We start from the raw sequence: 17,653 nt of genomic DNA on the forward strand, positions 1-17,653 counted from the left end.
AAGTGTGTCAAACTTCACTCTAAAAAATGCTGGGTTGTTTCAACTCAAATTTGGGTCAAATATGGACAAACCCAGCCATTGGGTTACATTTTTTAATTATGTAAAAAATATCGTCCATATTTGACCCAAATTTGGGTTAAAACAACCCAGCATTTTTTGAGTGTTACAAATGTACAAAGGATTGTTTTTAAACAGTACTGGGATTCACTAGCTGCTAAAACACGTTATTTATTTAATTTTTTAATTAATCTTGTTCAGTTCAAAAGCATCTCTGTAGGCTGTAGCCATATTTTACTAACCAACTGAACATCTTATTAAGTAAAGTAATAATAATTAAAAAAAACTTTCATATTATTTATTCATACGTGTCCAAAGTTTTTGGTAGTGTACATTTCACAGTTGTACAAAGGATAGTTTTGGAGTTTGCATATGGACACTTGTTTGCTAAAAATACAATAAAATAAAACGTGTTTATTGTTCGGTTCAAAAGCCGTGTTTTACTAGAGCAGCTGAGCATCTTTTTATAATGTCATAAAGTCAGGCCATCAGAGCACTGTTTAACATCTTGATTGACAGGAAAAATGGGTTACAACCTTTACCCTTTTGTCTTCTACATAAATTGCCAAGATGTTCAGCAGGACAAATCCCAGACGTGGACCAGGGGTTGAGGGGTGAGTGAAAAAAAAAAATGCTTTTAAAAGTGGCAAACAATAACTTTTAATTTGCCACTCTCATTTCAAAAGAGAACCATGCAGCAGTCTCTTTGTAAAAGAGAGAGAAAATGGGGCACAATGCCGGGATATCTGTGGAGTTTTTCTTTTTTACTATCCTGAAAGGATTACGCTTTTAAAAAGAAAGAGAAAAAACTAAAGACCTGTACCTAATCACTTCCCCTGGTAATTCCTCTGCTTGATTAAATGAGAGGGGGGAGTGTAGCGTTGAGGGATATCAAGAGGATTTGAGAGTTGCTCTGGGGCCAGGAAAACACGACCTGAAGTCTGTGCATCACAGTTCATTATGAACATGGGTTGAGGTGATGAAGATCGTACGTTTACTGCATTGGTACAAGATTTAATGAGATTTATAAACACATTTAATCAGTATTCTGTATAATGGATGTCATAAATATTTTGCTGCAGATCAGAACAATGCAGCAGGTTTAAAGCCCAATTTATACTTCTGTGTGTCGAATTCACGCCGTAGCTACGTTATAGGCTGTGTGTAGCGCGCGTAGTACCCTTCGGCGTACCCTGACGTGCACCTCAACAAAAATTATCTGACCAATCATACTTCGCCATCCGCCATTTTGTACGACAAAGCAGTCAGGAGAGTTAGTAGATTAACATAGAAGTATAAATTGGGCTTTACAGTCCGCTCGATATTTTGTACTGTTTTATACCTTGGTGACCATCATTCGGCAGTCAAAGCATTAAATACATCTTTCCAAACTTGAACAGACTTTGTTCAATGAAAAAAGAGCTTCGCCGTGAGTATATTGGGGCCTTGAATTACATTCAGTCTTTTGTAGTGCGAGCAATAAGTTGCTGGCTGCAGTTCACTTAACGGCCACCGGTGTCACTAATAACAAGAGTTTCTGAATTCTACATATAGCCCGTTTAAATGTTATCGTTTCTGAACGTTTCAAGAACATTCAAAGGTGACTTTTCCATAATGTTTGCTTAATGATAAAATGGACTGTTTGCTTTTCACTGTGCCAGTTGTGACAGTTGTTGCGTCGTGCCACAACAGCTTGACGAGGCAGTCTACTGGACTCGCGACAAAGCTAGCGTTCCAAATCCATTCGTCCCATCAATTTCTCGTCAGGAATTAGTCACCGCATTTTGTCGACAGCCTCACTGATTAAAATGAGTTCTGTTTGCTTTTGTTGCTTCACATCGCACCTCGTGTCTGGTGTAGACCCGGTTAACGTTCACATAACCAAATAATTTTTTTAAACATTCAAAAAAACGTTTGTTTAGATTGTTCTGAGAACTATCAGAAATAACGTTTTCACAACCTAATGGGAATGTAAATAAAATGTTCTTAGAACATATTTTTGTTAGCTGGGAAGGCATCTTTCGCTATTTTTAAGATCTTTTTATATAGGCTAGTCAATGTACACTTAACTGCATATGCAAAATGAGAAAATTTTGCTTATAGACTACATAATTGCATCATATTCTCGGACTAATTGCAAAGTTTAAAGTCTTTTCAGCGGTGCACAGTGTAGAAAAACGAAGCGCACGACCCTCAGACTATTACTCTTGCTTATCCTTCACTGTTTACCTAATGAAATGCTGTGTCAGTGGAAATCCCTTCATTGGCAGTCACTCAACCTTCTCAGCTGATTCACTCTGTGTCACACTGCTGGGGTCCAGTAGGATCCCTCCTTAAGAAAAAAAATAATAAAAGAATGTCTTCTTTGTCCATCTTTACCCCACCTCTTCTGCCCCGTCATCCCATTTGGTTTCTCCATGGTGATGGAACATTTGTGCATTTGATAGACGGTCCTTTTGCCTCGCTGGCTCTTCCATGAACAGTCCGCATTGCGCTGAACCTTTTGTCCAGGGTCTCGCTACGTTCCTCCGGTTCTAATTGAATCAACAGTGTTGCTGTTACCAAGAGCATAGAGGCAAGGGGGTCTTTCGGAGGGCAAAGGACAGGTCAGGACCTCTGATCCCATCGCAGAACCTGCTGGGCATGGCCAACTAGTGTCAAACCTTGGGCACTGGGATGAATTAGCACTGTGTTTGTAATGAGTCCCAGCTGGAGCACTGGAAAGAAGACTTCTTATTTCGTCTTTTATAGGAATCCCTTCTTACAAGCTGTATTGCACATGAAAAATGCAGTTATGAAGAACTTCACTTTAATCAGATCCTTTAAAATGCAAAAGAAAGTTATTCGTGACAACAACATGCAAGTCCAGTACTGCAAGTTTGTTGATCCTCTAAGAGTGAATTGGATAAGAATCTTATGTACTCTTGCCAATATATGAACAGTCAGTTCAGTAATAGAGATGGGAATCATAAAGAAATTTTGATTTCGGTTATGATTCCTTGTCATTTTGGTTCCTTAACAGTTATCTTTTAGAACTTTTAAGGAATAAACAATTAATCGCATCAAACATAAAGGTTTGTGCATATATATAATATATGTATATGTATAAACTTTTATGTTTAATGCGATTAATCGATTTTGACAGCACTCAGTATTTATATGTATTAATTATTGCGTTTATCTTGTAATTTAAAATACCTGGTTCTGAAAGAATAGTAACTGTTAGGGAACAAAAATGACCGGATATCGTAACTGAAACCAACATCACTCACATTTCTATTCCTGAACTGACTGTTTATATTGGCAACAGTACATACAATTCTAAAAATAATATAAGACAACATTTGGAAAGGTAGTGCTATAAGCTTTAATTCATTAAAACAACTGACTCGTACGAATCATTTGTTCAGGTATCAGACATTGGTAGTGCTGTATGTTTTTAATTCACTAAAATGCACAAACATATACGAGTCATTCGTTTGGGAATAAGACATTGGTCCTGTAGTATATTTTTTGATTCACTAACGAGTCGTTCACTATAATCAGACTACATTGGTCACGCTGTATATGCTTATAGAAAGTGTTGTTTTCAGTTAAAAACGGTGTTGAGTAAATTAATAACTAAGGATTTTTACAACGGAAATTAATCAATGCTGAACTTACTTATTAAACTAGACAATGACTTTCTTCTAGAGCTGCTGTATAGCCAAAACAATCTTTGTTGCATAAAATTTCCTGTTATGACTCTTAACGCTGCTTTGAAACTATCTGTATTGTAAAAAGCGCTAAATTAAAGGTGACTTGACTATTGACTAGAAAGAACTGAATTATAAGAATAATTCCTTCGCAATCAGACTACGCACAAGCTGTATGTTTTTAACTCACTAAAAAGAACCGGCTCCTAAGAGTCATTCCTTCAGGAATAAGACTACATTGGTCATGTTGTGTTTTTGATTCACTAAAAAGAGCCAACTTATCAGAGGCTTTCATTCTATCATCAAACTGAAGTGGCCACGCATTCATTACATTTTATATAAACATATAATTGGAGATTTAAATTGTTAACATGATCAAATTAATAAAAAAAATATTTCACAGTAATGCTTGATTTAACAAATCCATTCATGAGAAGTAATGGGAAACTCATGTTTGTAGTCGGAAATGCCTGTGGGATATGAGCCTAATGTCTCCACAAGTATCAACCCTGAAGCTCATATGTCCTATACTTTTACAGGAGGGGCAAAGAAATTTCAGACCTTGGTCCAGAGTGTTGACACCCTCCCTCAGTCGCCCCTCAGGAGTTGCAAATCAGACCGATATCTTGGTTATTAATCAAGTGCCTTCAAGAGGGAATAAACAACAGGCCTGGAGGACAGGCCTGGATAATGTAGGCCTGGTTTGGATTCAGGGGTCGTTTAAACGCCGTCATGAAGAGGGAGTGGGGGTGGAGACGGGACAGGTTTTTTTTAACGTTGTTCCATTGCAATTTAATTGAACAAAAATGCTCCTATAAACAAAAACACAGTGGACAATAATTAAGATCACAATGTGACATGATACTAATAGTGCTTGGATATTATTGATTTCATTTTTCTTCAAAGCGAAGGGTAAAGGTTTTGCTCTCAGTTAGATTGCTGAATTTATGTGCATTATGATCACATAATCCACAGTAGTGGCCAAAAAGATTAAAAATGTGTTAAAGATTTTGTAAGCATATTGCCTAGTTGGGCTTGGAGTCAATTGTTTTATTTGTGATAACGCAATGAAACGCCAAATTGTGCTGACATATATTTGACCAGGGTGTCACAAAGAAAATTATGAACATGCAAAAACAAGAGAGAACCAACAAAATTTGAATAACTGATTATGTTGTAGTCAATGTATGCTTTTTGTTTTTTTTAATAGTTAAATAGAACCTGTAGCTCTATTTTAACCTTTTTATTTGTGCTAAATAATTTTGTAAATAAATACCATTACCAAGTTTAGTGATTTGTTCTTCACTCATATTTAAAATATTTTAAAATGTTAAATATTTTCCTCCTATATAGATACAGTATACCTATTCAGCTTATTGTTAATTTGTTGAGCCTAGTGTTTGATTTTGGTTAAAATTTTCATAAAAAACTAATTTGGTGGCAAAACTTTAATTAATTTTATAGCAAGTTATTGCATGGTTAACCCCTCCAGTTCTACTCGCACCGTTCCCAGTGGGATTCGAACCGGCGTTATGATAATAAGAAAAATGTCCCGTTGCTCTATTGGATATATATTTTTTTGTTTTAAAACCTTGAAGGTGAGCCAATGGATATCTCAAAACCAATGTGCAATTATGCCAGTGAAGAAGTCTTGAGACCTGACCATAGATGTACATTACACTTCTTTGGAAGAAAAACACATCTTCAGGATGGTCTTCGGCAGGAAAAGCCGTATTAATGCACAGCAGCACATAGTGAACAAGTTCACCTTTTCTTTTTTTCTTTTTTTAGCGAGTAGTATTGACGCATACACAACTTTGTCTCTGGGCCTCTTGAGGCTTGACCCATGGGAGGCTCAGTAGTTAAAGCCTGTCTTTTCTGAGCAAGAGAGATCTCTCCTGCAAGAGTGTAATGTTCTCTTTGTTCCCCGTGTGGAAAAACACAATGTAGGTGCTCAGGCATGCACTGGGAGGCAGATCTCCAGGGCTGCCCTGAATCTCATTAGTGGACTTTCCAAAGTTTATTATGATTGGACGGCCTTGTGAAAAGAAAGCAAGGGCCCTAAGAGTCCAGGGTAAGCCCGAGGGTGTGTGTGTGTGTGTGTGTGTGTGTGTGTGTGTGTGTGGGGGGACGGAATTAGTCCCATTCCCATACAGGAAGCAGATGTTTTGCTGTGGCCAAGTAACTCTGGGAAATCCACTGAGACGGGTCTTAAATCTCGTGACTCTTCATTAACTCGATGCACCGTAAATGGGATTCTGTACACGGGGCCAATCTAGTTTCTCTTCCCCATTCCGAATAAATTCATACAAGTGCACTTTTCCGTGCTTTTGAGTAGCCTTTAAAAGGGCGCTCATAAAGGCGACCAGCAGGGGGAGGCTTTGACAACAAGTCTCCTCATTGCGTAGCGAGATTGGGCCCTCGGCAGGGAGCGAGCCTGAGCGCTGGACACAATACACAGCCTGAAGAGACTTCCTGTGGGGTGAGGGATGAAAAATAAGAAACTGACTTAAGAAATAAAGATGAAAAGCTGGCTTGTCTTAACTGCTTGCCAATGAGGAACTGCTTATCAGTACCACATGGGCTTTAGGTCATGGATTAACACCACAGATGCTTGATGGTATGAGAGCTAACATCTAATTTGGTTTATTTTGGCAGGATTTTGATTACAGATGGTATATATATATAAATGTTCTTTGAAATGGAAATAATAGAAGCCTATATTAATATATTATACTAAAAATAAAGGTTATATTATACATAAATACATTGTATGTAATATATTATCCTAAATATTTTTTCAATATATTAAATATATATCTCATTTTCATACATAATTGTTTTAGATTTAGACATTTAGCCAACGTTCTCTTACCCATAATAATATACAGTGACATACATATTGCCCTTCCTTAAATAACACTACAGTTTTTTTCATTCCGTAAGAACAGTTGTACTTTGACAACAATGATTATTCAATGGCTATATGCAACTCTGAACAGACAAATATAGATAAAATGTCTTAACTGACAGTTAAGAGTGATCACTACATGTGTATGTTTGGTAAAGGTTTGCCTTTCTTTCTCAGGTTCACTTGTTTTCTTTAGCGTAACTGGACACCTTTTCCCTCCAGGACTGTTTTTCGGTAAACTAGCTGCTATCTCCACGGATGCTCTCACTGGGGTTATCATGTATTCTGTAGCTCTTCAACATATGGAAAGTATGGATATATTCGATGCTCACACATATGTTTAACATTTAACTGAGTAACGGAGTATAACACACACACGCACACACACACACACACACACACACACACACACACACACACAGCAGATGAATGTGGATAGTTTACCTTGTCTTAAGTGCAAATTGTTTTGGCTTGTCTGCATCACCTGTTCCTGGTTTTGTGTCAGGATGATGGAATGGTTCCGCACTAAAATGACAAACACACACGTTTTAAACCCTCAAGCTGAAGTGTGTTCTTTTATGTGCCTCTAGTGGCGCCAAATGGAACTGCAAATTCAATCATGGTTTTCAAACAGGTTTCCTGAACACTCGCCCCGCTCCTCTATTGGTTGGAAAAACAGATAGCCCCGCCCAAAACTCACATCATTGGTTCGCTCAATGTTACCATGTCTCTCTTGTCTGAATACTCAGATGTTTTGAAATTAGTCATATTATTTACACTTTTTGGGAAATCAGTGTATAGCTGACTTATTATTATACCTGCATATTCAATTTTAACATAACAATTGGTGCACATTTGCTTCAAAGACTAAAAACAAATGGAAGGAGTTAAATAAAATGCTAAAATCACAAACTCAAGAGCAGAATTAAAATGTTAAAGTGACAAAAGCTGCCCAGACATGTCACATGACCTCCGTAAACATATTTATAGCAGGCTTCAATGTTAATATTTTAAGCATTTTGCACGTCACTGACAATGATGTTCATCCAGCATAAGCTGGCATTTTGAAATAACAATAACACACCAAAATACTTCTCACAAAGCAGGCTGTGCGATATACTTGTCCAGTCCAATTTAAAGGAATGCTTTACCTGAAAACAGAAAATCATCATTTACTCATGTTGTTAGAAATCTGTATGATTGTTTTCTTTTGTGGAACTCAAAAGGAGATATTTTGAAGAATGTCCAAGTTGCTCTTTCATAGAAAGCGGAAAGTGATTTATAACATCAAGCTACAAAAAGTCACCACTAAAATGGCCATTACAATCTTTTGAAACCATATGAAAGTTTTATGTGAGGGACAGACTAAAATTTAAGTCATTATGAACTAAAATTACAGGTTTTTTAACAGGGTAAAATAAAATATAATGTCAAATAAAACTGAAAAACATTTAAAAAATCATTAGCCTACTTTAAATAAAATAAACAATAACTGAAATAAAATAAAACAAAACAAAACAAAATAAAATGTAAAAAACTCAAACCTTAACTTGAAGTTCTAAAATACTACAATACCTAGAAGAAAAAAAATACATACAAAATTACTAAAACTTTAATTAAGATAAAAATGAAAACACAAAATATAAAAAATAAAATCTTATTCAAAAGATTAACAAGAACTAAAATATTAGTTACTAAAATAGCACTTTCACAGAATAACACAAAGGTGAGTTTATAATAGAATTCATTTTTTTAACTGAACTACTAAAAGCTGAGTGTCCTTTTCAATAAAGTCCATAGCCTACAGACACTAAGTGTGGGCAATACCCTCAACGGGCCAACTTTTTAGCTTATACCCCGGCCTATAAGATGGATATAAGTACCTTAGATAGTTATTTCAACCCCTAAGGTCTGCTGAAGGACTGAATAAGGTAGTTGTCCCAAGGAACCTGCACTGCAGCTAAAGTAAAAACCTTTGCACATTCTGATATGCATTGGAGTGCAGTTTGATCCTCTGTCTCTTTAAGTCATGACAGGGACATCTCAGATGGATGTCTGTCTGCTTTCACTCCGAAACCCCCATGCTGAGCTCACACTGAGGGGTAATGCAGAGGGGTGTGTGCTTCAGCACCTGCAAATGAAATTAAAACAGATTAATAGTGCACAGGACAAACAAGCACAAGCCCTCCGCAGGCAGCATGCTAATGTGGAGCCTGCATGAGGATAATGGGACATTTTACACGGAAATGACAGATTTCAGATCTCCTGCTGCATGCTCCTTAAAGTAGTTGGTCGGAAGCTAGTTATTTTACTTTATTAAGTTTTAAATATGAATATTTTTCTTACACAAACACTTCACTTCTCTTCAGACGGCCTTTATTAACCCCTGCAGATCCGTGTGGATCACTTTTATGATGGATAGACACACTTTTATGGACTTCAAAACAGAAACAGCAATTCACTGCCATTATAAAGCTTGGAAGAGGCAGTACATTTTTTTTATATATAACTCCGATTGTATTCGTCTGAAAGAAGAATGTCATACACCCTGGATGACTTGAGGGTGAGTAAATCATGTTTATTTTCATTTGTGGGTGAACTATCCCTTTAAAATGAATCTAAATGCAAATTGGGGTATCAGAATGCTTGCAGTGGAGTTTAAACTTATAAAGTCCATACGGATCATTAGAAGTCATAAAGGACATGGATCATATGTTCAGGCCTTTCATTTGGATCTACACATGAGTGTATAAGACCATTGAACGCTCTTTTGTCACTCACGCCCGTGTGCGTTTCCCATGCGTTCTCGCCGCATTTGCATGAGAACAGCCCTGAGAGGCGGGTGTGAAATATTCTTTTCATGCTCCGCTAAAGGATGGAGATCCCTGTCAAGGAAAGCTTGCTGTGGCTTTGGTTTGTTTTCGAGACCGCTGGATTCCATGAGCCGAGGTTTTATGTCATGTAATGGTTTCCCATTTGCAAGGTTGGGCCTCTGCAGCTGCAGAGCCCATTACAAGTTGATTGACATCATTCTTGGGACGTTTACAGGTCATTTGCAATGGCATGTGGTGCATGGTAATGGATTGAGGTCATATGAAAGCAAACTTGTTGAGTTTCTGGTCTGTTTGGGGAGATTTTAAAATGAAACGTCATTTTTTTGTTGCATTGTTTTCGTGCTGTGTTCATTATTATTATTTTTTATTATTATGCATGTGTCCACAAGAAATGAAATAAAGAAACCTAAAAATCTAATTTAAAACGCACGTCAAGTTATACTCCTTGTATGTTGGTTTATAACATTTTCAAGAAAGAATAGTTTTAGATTAATATTATGTGGTGTAACCGTGAAGTAAAAAGGAATAACATAGTAACACTTTGAATACAAGTGTACAAGTTTATTTACTATTACTATAAATTAAGGATATCAGATTGCAATCTGAACAGTACAGCCATTAGAGTCAGGGGTCTATGATATTTTCCTGTTTTATGTTTTATTTTCTTATGTGTCAGTCACACCACATGATATTTATGGTGGAAAAAATATGAAAATATAAAAAAATATATAGGCCTAATATAAAAATATCAACAAAAAGGGCCAAACTAAGTATTATTTTAATGGGGCTTTTATTCTTCATTAAGTTAGGACACTTGCATATTTGTTTTTTACTTTATTTTTTGATGTACAGTAGCCTAAGTAATTGTTTGTATGAATTGCATATTAATTTATCTTTAAATAAATGTAGTTTACCCTATGGGACTGAGGAGGTTCTCTCTAAGTTATGAATAGGCATTCCTCTAATAACGTCACTGTAAAAAAATATTTTCATGATTTGTTATCACAACTTTCTTTCTTTTGTCAAATCAACTTAGATAAGTAATGTGGTTCAGATAGCGTACTATTTCGAATTCCTGTTGATTAAACCAATCTTCTTCATTGTATCAACTCAAATTTTCAATTTCAATGAACTCAAAATGTTAAGTCAACCAGGTTACTTACTTTTTTTAAGTTAAACCAATAATATTTATTTACGTGTCCATTCAAAGTCTTTACTAATGTTCTCATAACACAAAATCTTATACATCATGGAATGTTTTTTGCTGAAATGTTTTGGTTGATTAGAAAAGTTCAGAACGTCCAGAGAACTTTCAAAAGCGTTTCCCAATGTTAATAAAATGGAATGTCTCCTTAAAGTTGGTATAATCAAGGACGTTTTTAAACATTTAAAAAAAAACTGGATGTTTCGAACGTTCAGAAACATTTAGAAATACCGTTTTTCAATGAAAGTTAGAACATTCTTTGTTAGCTGGAGATAGTTGTTCATGCGCATTCCTGCACACGGCTGTGTGGTTTGTTGAATAATTTCCTCTCTGGTCATCTGGGATGACTGCCGCGAAAGGTGGGGGTGTCTTTTTGGGGTGATGTTCCTTTTTGCCCCCTGACACTGTTGTGATTAAGGATTAGACCGGAGAGGGTCTTCAGCCATCTCTCCCCTTTCCCTAAACAATCACCCCCTCCCTGCCCCACCTCCCCCTTTTACCACTCCTCTGTTCCCCTGGGGGTGGGGGGAGGTTTTTAGCCCAATAACTTTTTTACTCATTATGTTCTAAAGTCTTTTGCTCAATCAGTGGAGCAGGAGGGAAACACCCCACACCCACACACCCTGCCCTCACTCCCCTGCCTGCCAACAACATTGCATCAAACACCGAAGTCCCTTAATGCTTCTTCCAAGTACCCAAAACAAACTGACCAGATGTCTGTTTATCACACTCTAATGACCCCAAGACAACAGGTTTAGTGTCCTAGGCCGCAAGGTATTTAGTTTTCAATCATTTGTGCCTCGCTAATGAGTTGCGCGTACATCTGAAGTTTGACTTTTCCTATTTTCTATACAAATCTATTCTCTATTCCTCCATAACTGACCCATTACATCACTGTCTGTCTAAAGCACTTGTTTTTTTCTCTCTCCCCTTATTAGGACGGTAATGGGGTTCCCGGTTGCTTGACCTCCTCATTAAAGTATGTTTCTAATTATAAGCTGTAGTCTTGCAGGAACGTTAACAATAGGTATTAGACAGACTAACTGTTTTGTTCAGTTGTGAGGTTAAGTTACAGCTGCATGGATGGAGTCAGCTAGTTCACAAGAGCCCTTGTGTCTCAACAAGCCCTTCATACGATGACATATTGGTTTGTTGGAACCTCCTCCCTGCCCATTTTGGTCTTTTCTGCTTTTCATTAACAAAGGGGGGGAATCTTATTAGTGTGGCTTTATGTTGAGAGAATTACAGTCACTAACAAACTAGCTCAAAATCTAGAGAGGGTATTATTATTTAGAAATCATTATAATACTGATTTGGGGCTCAATAAATATTTATTATCAATGTTGAAAACAGTTGTGCTGCTCAATATTTTTAAAAGTAAACATGTAAACAATTATTAAAATAAGCACTTTTTCTTAGTATGGAAAACGTTTTAATAACCTAAAGAATCGTTTTCCACTATAAAGAACCTTTTGTGGAATATGTTAAAGATTCTTCATGGAACCATCGATGCCAATAAAGTTGAACTTTTATGCACTTATTTTAAATAGATCTGATGGTCATTTTGCATTGTAATTGACGAAGACCCCCCTAAAAACAGATCTGCAGATGCATGACCTAAAAAATACTACATTAAATTGTTCAATGAAGTATTTGGTCATTTCAAATCAAGAACTGCAGAGAATCTATCTTCTTGTTATACACGTCTAGCTCACCGAGACAGTGGCGTCTCCTCTCACAGTGGGGTCAGCTGATCAGAAGGTCTGTGGTCATCAGGAAGAGGGATATAAAATGACTTTAATGTCAACCTCTTCACCAGTGGGTGACACTTTCAACACCTTCCCTAGGTCGTATCAAAGCACCTCAGAGGGTCGTCGTCTCCAGTTCTGACAGCAACAGGGTGTTGTGATCGAACCTTCAGATGTTTTAACGCAGTCAAATGAGTCACAATAGCCTCAAACATTGTTTTCTTAAACTAATTGGGTATAGCTAGTAAAATAGAGTAAGACTCAATGCATGAATAAAGTGAATAGTGTATATATGAACTGTACCGGTCAAAAGTTTGGAATAATTGGGATTTTGTAATGTTTTTAAAAGTCTTTAGAAGTTGATTTGGTGCTCAAGAAAAATAAATAAAAAATAAATATATATATATAGATATATATAGATATCTATTTATCTATATATTTCTTCTTTTTTGAGCACTAAAGAAAAAAAGGCTATATGTATATTTTATACACACACACACACACACACACACACACACACACACACACACACACACACACACACACACACACACACACACACACACACACACACACACACACACACACACACACACACACACACACACACACACGTATATATATATAGGCTAATATAATATATAGGCAACACTGTATATATAATTTTTTTAATATAAAATCAGCATGTCAGATGTTCTATAAACATTGATAAGTATAAGAAATGTTTCTTGAGCACAAATTCATCAATTGTAATTCATTCCTGTGATTGTAAAGCTAAATCTCACATGATCAGTGTCACATGATCCTTCTGTAATCATTTTAATATTCAGCTTTACCCTCACAGGTATAAATTGCTATTTAAAACACAGGCCTAAAAAAATATAGAAAACACTGAGACTATTTTAAATCATAATATTTCACAATGTTACTTTTTTTGTTTATTTTTAATCAAATAAATGCAACCTTTTTGAGCATCCGATGCTTCTTTCAACATTAAAAATGTGTAATTATTCCAAATTTAAATATAATGGTATAATTAATATTATATCAATAGTATATTTAATATATTAATATGTCAGTGTGGGTTTACAGTTTATACTAGCCTAACAACAACAGCTATAAGTATGATGCCATTAGAATCGGATGATAAAGTACACTATTCCAATTTATAAACTACAGAAAACAAGCGTTATTTGTTTCTAATAGGGTATAAAAAAACACAAACAACTCATCCGCGGGCTTTGTAGAGTTCAGTGTGTAGTGGGAGGAGCAAAGCAAACGCGGAGGTGTGGTCGCCGTACAACAGCCTTAAAAACACGTGCTGGTCGAACGCGTGAAGTTCATGAAAACTACGAGGGAGTTGCGTGGGATCACGGAGGAATCATCAAGTAAAGTCTTCGTCAGGACTATGCCATCCTACGCGCTCAATCAGTTTATTGACCTGGATGATGTCCTGTGCAAGGTAGATCTAGCGTTTATGAATTATTAACGACAGTGTGATTGTTGTGGGAAACATCACGTAGCTATCACGTTTGAATCACGTTTATAGTGCGTGTTGTTTTTCATGCATCTGAATGCATTCTGCAGAAAACGTATAAAGCTTAATGCAAACGATTTCAGTAAAGTTCAAGAGAACGGATCGAAGCAATTTAATGACATCTAAGTTGCTAGCAACTTCTCTGCCAGGGAGGGAACGTGGGCCACGAGTCAGCGCCGTTTTATTCAAATAAGACATTATAGTCATGTTGTGCTGGTTTTGCATGTATAAATCTAGAACATGCGATGAAAGCGCCAAATGCTTGTCGAATTGTTGAGAGTTAGTGCAAAAATATTTAAACTTCGTTTGATTTTTCAAACGTAAACAACTTGATTGACCGGAGCTGGAGAAAAAAAAAACCTTGCCGCTGAAAAGTTTTTTTTTTTCTTCTTGGCTCGCGTTTATCTGAATTTTAATTTAAATGCATGTGTAAATAGAACGCAAACTATACTTTCAGACTTGAAATCGTAGTTTTCTTCTTGCTGCATTCTTTGAAATCTTGCGAATTGTAGTCTCTGATGCGCATGCGAATCGTTTTACTGAGTCGACTCAGTTGAACCTGTTGATAAAACCTAATATTAAATATAACAGCTGATGATAAATAAACAATTGATTCAAATATAAGACACAATGTGCGTGCGTATGTATGTTGGAGTGTTAGAGACCACTCGATGATGCTACGATTCGTTTTTGAATCGGTTCTTTTGAAAGAACGAATCCGACTCCCCATGATTCCATTCACTGCATGTGCTGTAAAGAGAAATATTTGCGGTTTTAAATTAAACTTCCAGACTGTCATTGCTTAAAGATGTATAACCCTCTTGTTCTTCTCCTTGCAGCACCTTTTAAATCTTGATCTTCGAGAGCCGATGAAGACCTCCGCACAGGCAGCTGCTGTGGGATATAGGAAGCCTGACAGTCCCTGCACACTTTCCTCCACTGGTTCAGGACTTTCTATTGACAGCATTGAGAGTGGAAGCATGAACACAAATTACTGGGGCACCCAAAAAGTATCATCTCAGTCGAAGTGGGGCAAGATGCCCTTCTGGTCGGAGCGCTCAGTTAGCATGGTGGAGGGCAACACTGGAAGTCTGGGATGGTCTTCTGCCGAACCCAGCCATTTAAGGCAATCTTCAGTCAACTCAGGTGCCGTTTCTCTCTCCAACTCTACATCTTCGATCACCGCCACCTCATCACGCTACAAGACCGAGTTGTGCCGCACGTTCGCCGAAAGGGGTCTGTGTAAATATGGCAGCAAGTGTCAGTTCGCGCACGGCCCTGACGAACTGCGAGACCTCAACCGTCACCCGAAATATAAGACCGAGCCCTGCCGCACTTTCCACTCGATTGGCTTCTGCCCCTACGGTATCCGCTGCCATTTCGTTCACAACGCCGAAGACGATTTCGAACAATCCCGACCCCAGACCTCCAACCCGACTGTCCAGCGGCCTCCCCTACTCAAGCAGAGCTTCAGCTTCGCCGGGTTTCCGACAACTCCCCAACATCTCGAAGCCCCTCTGGCTCCTTCCTCGTTCCTGCGCGCGCCTTCCGTTTCGACTCCGTCAAGCGCCATGTCCGACCTTCTCTCCTTGGCTTTCCCTGATATAGACCCCAACACCCTTCTGGACCAGGCTCGAGAGTTGCACCCTCAGTTTCTTCCATCTCCTGACTCCGGGTACTCGCACTCGGGACTGACGCCCACGTTGTCGCCCACCCAGCTCGCTTCCTCCCAGCCTGAAGGCTGCTTACGGCAGAGTCCTACCGGTGGAGCTTCCCTAGGCCTCCGGAGTCTATCCCACACCTCTCTCTCAGACCACGAGGGGGGCAGCTGCAGCTCATCCAGCAGCATGAGCGGGTCCGAGTCCTCCTTCGGGCCGGAAGCCAACGGACGCAGGCTTCCCATCTTCAGCCAGCTCTCAGTTCCGGACGACGCCGTCTACAATGAACACAGCAACTCTAGCACAAGCTTCTTCTTGTAGACTGTCACTCCTCACTGGGACTGAACTGTATACTATGGTATACCTGATGTATTATATGGCTGATACTTGACATTTTTAGTTAAGCTCTGAGCGAAACATACTGTTTGAAGGTACTGAATGTTGAAAGATCCGTTAAAGTGGGGTTTCATGTGCTTTTAAGTGGAGCGATTCGCCATGTTTTATTTTTGATTACCGAATAGACAAGTGGGGACAAGATTTAACTCTACAACCTGCAAAGTTCTGGCATCGAGATGTTTAGTAACATATGAAGCTGTTAACTTTTAAGATGCATTTAGCAATCAGCTATTTACGAAACTGTTGTACCGAAATAGCCAAAGAGAGGTTATGACCATGTCTTGAAGGTCATTTTCAATATTTGAGAGATTCATTGTACTCTTTCTAACTAGAGGCCAAACTATTTTTTTTGTTTTGTTGTTACTCCACAGTTTGTGTACTATCATAAAACAACTGTTTCCGAAGTTAGAATTGATTTTTATTAATTGATGTTAGTCTGCAATATCAATATGAGTTCTTCCGGCTCTTTTTTTTTTTCTTTTTCTTTTTTTTTCTTTTTTTTTTTTTTAGATGGGCATTTGGTTCGTTCCCAGACCTACTTGCCTTATGTTTCCGAGGATCCATCCTCAGGAAGTGCACAGTTGGAGCTTTACTTGGAATGAGTTGCCTGTGTCATAGTTTTTGGTTTTGTAGCTGTTGATATTGTGAGTTTAGGCAAACCAATTTATTACAGTATGAGCCTTTAGTGGCTTTTTTTATTTTATTTTTTTAGTTATTTTTATAGCTGGTTCTGATTGGTCCGTGTTTTGCATCTGATTGTCTGTAATGCACCTGCTGGCTTTGTGTTACATGATGGAGAGTTTCAAGTAACTTAATTTCCTTTTTTTTATATTTATTTTATTGTATTTATAGAAAACATGTTTTTGATGACGTTTGTATTAAGTTTAATATATTGATTTCTTCTCCCTGCTGCCCCTATTATTTTGTACTGAAAATAAACCCTGTTGATGAACATTGACTCTTGAGGTGTTTCTTTTCACCAACTTCAATGGATAGTTCACGTAAAGTAAAAATAAGGGATTGTAAACAAGACTATTTGTGTAATTCCAAACTGGTATGATTTTCTTCTCTGGGACATGAGATTTTTGAGGTCTAAACAATAGACCAGGGGGAAAGACATTTCTTAATCTAATCTTTTGTTACACAGAAGATATACAGGTTTTAAATTACTTTATTTTATTGATTTTTTTTCTGCCACAACTTTACTTTAAAGGGATTGTTCACTTGTTATTTACTCACCCTCATGTTGTTCCAAACCTTCATGAGTGAGTTCCTTCTGTTCAACATAGAAAATATTTTGAAAACTGTTTAACCAAAGAGTTTACAGTATCCTTTGACAGTTTGATATATTTTTGTCCTACTATGGCTACTGTCTGGTTTCCAACAATCTTCAAAATATCTATTTGGAACAACATGAGGGTGAGTAAATGACAGAATTAGTTTTTTAGGTGAACTACCCCTTTAGTGAACAAGCTCCAAAATGACTTGTGTTTGGAATAATCATATAAAACCCAAAGATAACGTAATGACCTAGTTTTTGGTTTCTAACATTTAGCATGTTAGGATTTTCAGAAGCAACATGCAATAGTAGAGTAGTCAACATTTGAAGTGGA

General features: G+C 37.5%; 1 protein-coding gene across 1 annotated transcript; it reads left to right on the forward strand.

Annotated features, from left to right (window-relative positions):
- Positions 1-13,692: 13,692 nt before the first annotated feature.
- On the forward strand, positions 13,693-16,998 carry LOC306996729 (mRNA decay activator protein ZFP36L1). The gene is made up of 2 exons (XM_079609558.1): positions 13,693-13,911; positions 14,826-16,998. The coding sequence occupies exons 1-2, from the start codon at positions 13,792-13,794 to the stop codon at positions 15,963-15,965; spliced, it is 1,260 nt and encodes a 419-aa protein (XP_079465684.1). The 5' UTR covers positions 13,693-13,791; the 3' UTR covers positions 15,966-16,998.
- Positions 16,999-17,653: the final 655 nt, after the last annotated feature.

Source organism: Phoxinus phoxinus, assembly GCF_949152265.1.
Source record: "Phoxinus phoxinus genome assembly, chromosome: 4".
NCBI lineage: Eukaryota > Metazoa > Chordata > Actinopteri > Cypriniformes > Leuciscidae > Phoxinus > Phoxinus phoxinus.

Coding starts and splice junctions, on each gene's coding strand:
- LOC306996729 (XM_079609558.1), top strand. CDS start 13,792: ATGAAAACTACGAGGGAGTTGCGTGGGATCACGGAGGAATCATCAAGT. Junction 13,912..14,825: donor TGGATGATGTCCTGTGCAAG/GTAGATCTAGCG, acceptor TTCTCCTTGCAG/CACCTTTTAAATCTTGATCT.